The 8,864-nt window shown below is 39.6% G+C and overlaps 1 protein-coding gene across 4 annotated transcripts in view; it reads right to left on the reverse strand.

The window, feature by feature from the left end:
* The window catches only part of LOC115431355 (sodium-driven chloride bicarbonate exchanger-like), a 43,074-nt gene extending 35,246 nt beyond the window's left edge, over window positions 1-7,828 (reverse strand). For 3 of the 4 annotated variants that reach the window (XM_030151655.1, XM_030151647.1, XM_030151676.1), the window contains exons 1-2: window positions 7,527-7,828; window positions 5,885-5,914 (exon numbers count right to left, since the gene is read on the reverse strand). In XM_030151655.1, the coding sequence (XP_030007515.1) occupies window positions 5,885-5,914; window positions 7,527-7,574 (78 nt within the window). In that variant the 5' untranslated portion in view covers window positions 7,575-7,828. Of the gene's footprint in view, window positions 1-406; window positions 954-5,884; window positions 5,915-7,526 lie in introns of those variants that run through there. The other variant, XM_030151667.1, reaches the window with a different exon arrangement.
* Window positions 7,829-8,864: the final 1,036 nt, after the last annotated feature.

Genomic DNA, 8,864 nt, shown 5'->3' on the forward strand with positions numbered 1-8,864 from the left:
AGATCACTAGGGTCAGTGCAGCGGGCATAAGCTCTTCTCTTACCCCAGAATGACAGACCCATCTGTCAGCCAACCTCTCCGGGACCTTTTGCATGCACATCAGCACAACCGGCCCGCTCTGCAGCACAGGGGGCAAGCTTCCTGCAGCCTATTAACTATACATGCATTATCGTTATGCTGTTAGGAAAACAATATCATCCTGACCAAGATCATTTACTGTCAAAGAGCAGCTATTTTTAACAGACAATAGTGTATCTATATCAGTCTTAAACAAAAAATGTAGATTTCTGCATGCCAAGTTCTGCAAAACTGATTTCATTATAAGAGCAACAAAATCAAAGATAGGATCATGCCTGTCATGGCATGAGCACTTTGGAATAGACAATCAAAGTTAAAAGTAACGTACCTGATAAATAAATCCTTTACTGAGGTCCACTGAGAGCATGGTGTGACTCCTTTAGGGCTAGGGCAGGCTGCCCGCTAACTCCCCTTGTGCTTGCAGCAAAGGTAAGATGAGAGGCTAAGGCTCAGGGCCCAAGCCCCACTGTGGGCTAAGAGTGAGTGTTTGTGATTGGATATAAGATTCACAAAGAAAAAGAGGGAAAGAGAGTCAGCGTGTCTGCTGGCTCTCACCCAAAGTCTCCACTGTTCAGCTGCTCTCTATAGCCGCTCTTCCCATGCTGGAATATGGTAACCTCACTCCGAAAGCTCCATGAACACAAAACAAAGCCACAGAGCTCTCTCTGCTCCGACTCTTCCTCTGCCTCTGTCTCTCCCTCTGCCTCCAACAGCTTTTGTCCAGGGTAGCATCAAATGTTTCTGACAACCGTCCATCCGCCAATCCCTCCAGAGAGATTAGTGCTCTGACATCACCAATGCTGTGCCGTGCACAGTTTTGTTCTGTTGATCCTCCAAGCTCTGTAGCTCTTTTATCTAGGAGAAGCCTTAGGTTGTGGCGAGTCAGACAACACCCTTCTATCAGGAGCTTCATATAGTCCAGGAAAACCTCAGAACCACATGCGCCATGGTTATCACACTCCTCAAGGAGAGGAGGCTGTGAGCACGGTGGGTGTTGCAGTCCTAATGTATACAGAAGGTGCATCCCTGAGTGCATGTGTCTCAGTGTGTGCGCATGCGAGCGTCTGCTCAACCTGGGGCAAGAAGCAGCAATCTGACTGTCGTGCATTGTCAGCGAATGCATGATCAAGATACAGTCTAGTAGAAACAGATCCAGAAGAACAAGCAGCTATTTCTGCTGCACCTCCTGTGATAACTGTAATTGTAATCCTGTCACCTTTGTGATTTTGTCATCTCAAATGTTTTCAAGATTTTATAAGCAGAGATGGGACAGGTAAAGATTAGGAAGCCAAATTACACTCAACAAAACACAAATTTATTTTGGCATGCCAATCTCTCTTCTGTTCCACATTCTCCATCCAGCTCTGTACCCTCTCCCGCTACATACCTTGACACCCTCTTCACTCTCCTATACAGCTACTATAATTAAACATCCAAAGGAGCACAAGCAGTGTGGGCCTCTAGTGGTGGGGAAGAGGCTTCCTGCCGGCTTGCCTTCCTACCAGTTTTGCACAGTTGGATCACCAAGTTGAACAGAGATTTCACACTGATCCAAGAACAAGACACTCAAAAGAACAAAACCGGCAACTCCAGCAGTCTTCCTCCATCTGTTCTCACTGATCTTCTGAAACCCTTCCACTCAACTGGCCCTAACTGGACAACTTGGCAAAGAGCCTGCTGTTATGTCAGGGTTGTAATTAAGACCACATTAGTTGAGTTCAAGTCATATCTTGACTGACTTACGTTCAAGGTGAGATAGGACGGAAAATAGTATAATCTGCAACAGGGATATATCTTTGACAATACTCTGTGACCTCAGTTATGTATCAAATCGTCAGTGTCTACAGAACGATTACTTCAACTCTGTCCATTAAAATCATGCACCATGACTCTCCAAACAAGGTTCATGTAATCAATTAATTGACTGAGGTTCAGTGCCCAAATCACAATAAAGCACATTAAAGCACAGCAATATAACTGATTATACTTTACCAATTCAGAAACGATAATAACCTACACATTGTCAAGTATTTTCTTATATCAGAAGAAAGTGTACATTGTTTCCAAGTTGGTAGAGAATGAATGAAACTAGTCAGCTGAAGAGTTTCCCTAGGTTTCATGAGGGCTGCAGCAGTCAAGGTCTTATTGGTGTAAGACAGTTTATGTTCTTATTTTACTACCATCATTAAAATAAAATAAAATAAAATAAAATAAAATAAAATAAAATAAAATAAAATAAAAACACACACACAAGTTGTGTACTTACTAACATTATACTCAAAAATTGCAAAGAATGGGGTTTTTTTATGCACTCATTAATGACAAAATAGCATTCATTATGGTATAGTGAAGGGATATGAACTGTAATTTAGCAAAACAGCAGTATGTGCATGGTTCACCATCACTTATTTTCCTTTTCATTTTGCTTAGGCATTGCACATAATTGTTATAATGACAAGCATACAGTGTGTATTGCTTCAAAACATTTTACTCATAACTGGATTTGACATTAAGATCAAAATGAAGCTTTCACAAACTGAGGAATATGAGATAAAATGGGTCAAAAGAAATATTTAATTACACAAAAACGTTTAAAAAATTCTATACATGTTAAATATATTAAGCATTTTTCTTGCAATTCTACTCCTCTTCCAGGAAAAATTTATTTTAGTTGTTTTCTGTGAACTTTCAGAAAATCTTTTCCTTTTCTATCAGTCAAAAAAAAGGACTTCTAAGATCATCAGTGTTTTTCAGTGTTTGACAACATTGGGCTTCATTCATTAATAAGTGCATGGAAATGTTCTTACTTCGCACACAAAATAAGTGCATACCAAAATGACCGTGGGATTCCTGACATTTGTGCACCGGCCAATTTCGTTCTCACCACCTTGCATATGTGTGTGAATCATAATCATTCCACACTGACAGGGGTGTGCCCACAATTTGTGATTAGTATGCGATTAGCCTACTACCACGCCCCCATTTCTCCATATAAGGAAGCCACTTGCCTAGAGTTGATTCGTGAATGAAGGAAGCAGTTATGCGAGGAGAGAAGTAGTAAATTTCAGTTTGGTAGAAGCAATGAAGCCAAAAGCCAAAAAACAAACAAACTTTACAACCACAGAAATCGAAACAATTATGTCCGAGCCAGAAAAGGAATACTTTCCGAGAGTGCCTCCTTGGGGGTAACGATGGTTAAAAAAAAAAAAAAAAAAAAAGATGTTTGGATAGCAGTAACTGAGGCTGTCAATGTAGTATCCCAAGAAAAGGGCATTGTGGCCCAGGTGGGAAAAAAAAAATAGGACCAATGGCCCTGTAGCTTACCGGCCAAATTAAAAGCTTTGGGAAATGTATCCAGATGCCATTTATTGTCACCCAGTTATGTGTATTTATTATATTACAGAAATAGCCCATGTTTTTGGTCATATTCCAATCACATCTGTAAAAAATTCAAATTCCAACTTGTTATCATTTATATTTACAGAGTTATTGCATCGATCCACTTCCTATCTCTTATAATGGGGAAATTTTTCAAAGTCGCACCAAATCCAGAATCAGATCCGGGTCCAAATAATTTCTCTAACTTTTGTTGACATCATCATAAAGAAGCTGTATACCAAGTTTGAAGTCAATCTGAATTGTAGTTTCGGAGAAGAAGACGATTGAAATTTTTGTAATGGACGACAGATGACGACAGACGATAACAGACAACGCCAGATGCCGCATGACGACAATAGCTTACGGCCTGTCAGCCAGTAAGCTAAAAAGTGGTTTGACATAAAAGTTAATGCCAAAAAACGCATTATGGTCCAGAAGAAAAAGAATGAGACTGGAGGAGGACAAGGTCCACCTGATCTAATGCCACAGGATGAGAGCATAGCAGCAATAATTGGACAAGCATCCCTTCAAGGATTATGTCCACGAAATCTACATTCTCATATATTTATTTGTAATCTAGGACTGTTGTTGTCGTTGAATATTTTAACTGTCACAATGATGAGGGTGAAAGTGTGTCAATTTCATGGTTGTTTAATACATTTGGCCAATATATTAGTAAATTAATAATTTTACAAAAATATTCATTAAATCTCTTTTTAATTAATGTGATTTTTTATGCTCTGCATGTACTTAAAAGGTATGTGTTTGCATTTTCTAAGTCAGTTCGGCCTTCCTCATTTATGGATACGCATGGTCTAAGGCAGTTCTAAATTTGTTCACAGAGTAAGAATAAATTTGGGTAAGATGAATCCCAGATTTGTGCGTCAAAATAATCATACACAGAGTTCAAGCACAGATTTGTCCATATGCACTGTTTGTGAATGAGGCCCATTGAGTTTACCCAGTTTTTGCTCTGATAATTCCCTTACACCTCATAACTGGATAACATGTATCAAGGATTTGTGCTGACACTACAGAACCATAAAGGCTCCTCAAGTTTCAGCTTCCTCATGCCATTTGTTAGTGTGTAAGTCTTAAAGGGTAAACTAGTATTCACATCATAGTTTGGCCAGTAGCAGACACTTTGTGCTCAGTCTTGTCCTCAGTCTGGCTATGTGCCCATTATTGCATAAGCAATATTTTGTCAGAACAGATGACATGCGTGCATCAAAACTCTTCTCTGTCCCTGGCTCATTTGTGTGCTTACACTCCAACCCTGCGAGCTCTTCAAAGCCATTTCACATGTTGAAAGCCATTACTTCACTTAATACCCATTATCTATTATTATTTATTTACACACCATGTTCTCAGGCTTGTGTGGCTGCCAGATGCATAGTGACATGTGTGACCATTGTGAACTAAAAATACACAACATCTGTTAAATAAGATGGCTAATTAAACATAGGACCCAAGTACAACTGTGCAGTATTACTGTGGATTACAGATTGCAGAATACATGATCAATTATTGAAAAAAAATAAGCAAACTGACTTTTCACAGTCTTATTTTTATCCTTAGTAGTTTTTCAAAGTTCAACTGGACTGCTTTTGCTCTCGAAAACCTTTCAAAGTGACATATTGCCGTCAGTTTGCTTAGTTTTCATCAGTGAACTGATAAAGTCTCTTGGATGACAGAGAAAATGTTTTCAAGAACAAAACCAGTCCAGTTGAACTCCAAAAAATTACTAGGGATGAATGTTGACCTGGGCAAATGAGAACTTACACAGATGTCTTATTTTTATGTTAATAAAATATTTAATAATGTAACTACAAGCCCCAGGGGAGCGCAGACCTCCGCCAAGGCAGATCAGTGCCCCCCCTCAATCACCACCAAAATTTAATCATTTGTTCCTTGTGCCAGTATCAACATTTCCTGAAATTTTCATCTAAATCCGTCCATAACTTTTTGAGTTATCTTGCACACAAACAGACAGACAAACCAACGCCGACAAAAACATAACCTCCTTGGAGGAGGTAATAATATTTTAATAATCTTCAGGACATTTTCATGCACCTTTTCTTTTTATAATTCTCTTTTGGTGATTTCTTTCTCATACGTTCAAGATTGTTTGCACTAAGAGATGAGACTGTTATTAATTTGGCTCTCTGTGCACTGTACACTATTTGTCTATACTGTTGGATCAATAGTTAAATTGGATCTGCTCAATAATTTTGATTATACTGCTAAAATCAATCTACTTTCCTGACACTCATTTTGCGGCTTTAACTGGTGATTTTATGGTTTCACTCCTGTGTGAAATACTGTGTTGATGACTGCATAAAGACATAATATTAGACTGATCATTCTTATTATTGAGCCAATCAACTTACTTTATGTAGATTAGATTGTAGAATAGAAAAGTACTCACCACATCTTTATTTTCTTGAGGACTTTGCTCCTGCAAATCAAAACATAAAGAGATTAGTCTGCAGAATATTGCCACTAAAAATGAACACATGCATCCATGTACATTACTACCAGAATCTTGTCATTTGCATTAAACAGTTTAAGTATTCATTAGATTCAAGTGTCCCAGCTCAGTGGCAACTGAAAAATACTATAAGGCACTGAGACTAATAAGAGTGACCTTCTGGCTCTAAGTTTAGCATACTCTCTTGCCTGACCTTGGGAACCTGGTAACCTGCTAGAATTGGGGACAATGGAATATTTTTTTTCTGATTACACTGTGTTGTCACAAACTGAGGAGCCTGAGATTTTCATCATACTAACACCTCAAATACCCATACACATCCTGGTGAAACCATGACAACGCATTAGCTTGCTGCGTCGGTGGAGGGGCAGAGGAAGCAACAATGAGTTACAATGACAAGGAACCAACTATACTGCATTGACACTGCAGGGGAAAAGAACAGCAATCCCATCCCACACCACAAAAGCCTTGTCAAGCCTCACTGTACACTGTATCCTCCGGAAAAGTGAGTCCTCATGTAACATATCCACAAATAGCACAAACAGGGTGAATATTGATTGGGCTTCAGAGCAGTAGTTGCTTTTAAATATGGTGAGCACAAAGCAATATGTTTCCTCTCTCCTTCCTCTTGTATTGACAGTGCATCCAAAGGAGCGGACATTTTTTTCCCCCTCCCAGCACAATCTCACCTGAATCCTAATGAGGGGATGCTGACTGCAGAAGACAGCTTTGCCTTTAAGTGTTACAGTGTGCACAATCTGAAGCCCTGCCAGTTGTTTGAGAAAGCTACCCTGAGCACACACATCAGGCTGTGGATGTTGACTGATGTGTATGTATGATCAAGCAGGAGCATCACCAGACATGTGCATTATATTAAACTGAATTACATCCTTTTTTATTGAATCTAATGAATAACATTAGTCTGTGAAAAATCAGCACAAATAAGAGCTATTTGTCCAACTAATCAAGTGATGTTCACCATAGAAAGATTTAAACAATCTGGTGAAGAGGCAATCACCTCCCTCTGCTTCTTCACTCCTTAGAGAATGATTGGAACTGGATATCTCAGGGTTGACAACAGGGTACAGCAACAGCTTGTTTCCAAAATTGGTTCAACCACAACTATATGATTTGTCTGAGCCCCTAGAATCACTGATCTGTGAGCTATAGGAAATAAAAATGACTTTCAACTGTAGATGGTGTGTAACATTTTATTCACCTGTACAGTGTCATACCCACCTCATACGCCTGCCATGTGAAGGTGTAGGCGTATTATAACCTTGCATAAAACATAGCCTATATAATATTTTTGCTCCGATGTGACATTGATGCCGGGTGAATTTATCTCTGTCGTTGGTTTATAGTGCGCAGTTCATGTTGGTCATGACTGCAAGGCGATAAAATAGTAAAACTGTGGAGAATACATGAGTGATTGGACAAACAAAGGCCTGTACTAAATGTAATTCGTTCAATGATGGGATATTATACCCTAACATGGCTGGTGTATTTTAAAGAGAAATCTCACCAAATGCAGACCAACAGTTATTCAGAGCTATGTTGCGTGTCCATTTGGTCTTACCGTTGGTAAGAGCGGCTCCATTTGAGCTCCTTGGTCCGTGATGTCCATCTTTTATTCTCCTTGTCTGCACAATAGGCAAAGTCGTGATGCCCCCTCTCTCCTTCTGCCAAACGATGGTTGAAGACGAGGGTTGCTTTCAGTGATTTCTATTCCTCACATTCACCGGCTGGGTTTTCTCAAATGGAGGTAGCAAAGCATTCCCGTCCTGCCCTACATAATTTACGCATGGAGGAGGGAGGCAGTGCTTCCCATTCCACGCGTTAAACCCTGGACGCGGCAGTGATGGGGCGCACAAGTGAGACGCGGAGCTGTTGTGCGCACACTTTCATCCAGAAATTCATTTAAGAGGGCCATCCATGAACAATATTCTTATAGCTGTGCAAGTTATCACATTTAGGCTTGAATTTCAACCTAAAACCACGAGCTTAATGTCGTGTTTATCAGCGATTTTGTAATAAATGTGTCATATTCAGATGAGTTTGTGGTGACATGGCGTCTCTATGTTACCCCCGGTTTAGCTCATGTTTTAGACATTTGATCAAGTGTTGTTTCAGGTTTCTGTGCCATTTCACCGTTTTTGTTTTTGTGATACAGGCAGCAAACCTTACCCTTCAATGGTGAATGACTGTTCCTACTGGAGTTACCGTGTGAATTTTCACAACCTGTACCCATAAGGCCTCTGACAGAACGAGGGGATCCCGCAGTCCCCGGTTGAATCACATCGTTAATATTTCAACAGTATGTATTGTAACGTTGATTATAGAAAAATAATGGTAAATGATCCGTATTACAATAACAGTTGAAACACTCGGGGTGTCCCATCACGATGTCGGGATGCAGCACGCGACGATGCGGCTGCATCAGCACCACAATCGCGCAAGGACACGTAAGGGTAAAACTTAAACACTGGCGCCCTCCTCTGGTGAAACCCATACAACATAACAACAACACTGATTACACTGGTCTACATGTAAATCCCTGCAGAATGAACTTGCTGAAACATTACCAAGTTTGAGTCACTAATAAAGACAAATTAAGTCAAAAATGATGGTTGGCTGGAGTTTACAAGATACAGTCTTGTGTTAAAATGGGAAATTCTGAGAATTAATGAGAGAATGGGTATTTCTCAAAAGGACTGTTTGTCTCAGAGCTACCAGATCTACTTGAAAACACCGTCTGCACATTACAATACATTCATCACTTTTCAGGCTCTTTATAGTGTGAGATTTATAAATTTATTGTATAAATACACATAAACCAACATATATGTATAATAACACTTTATTATATACATTCAAATATGACCTAATACCAGAACCTTTGTCTTGGATTTTAATA

The sequence above is a fragment of the Sphaeramia orbicularis genome, chromosome 2 (genome assembly GCF_902148855.1).
Source record: "Sphaeramia orbicularis chromosome 2, fSphaOr1.1, whole genome shotgun sequence".
Taxonomy (NCBI): Eukaryota; Metazoa; Chordata; class Actinopteri; order Kurtiformes; family Apogonidae; genus Sphaeramia; species Sphaeramia orbicularis.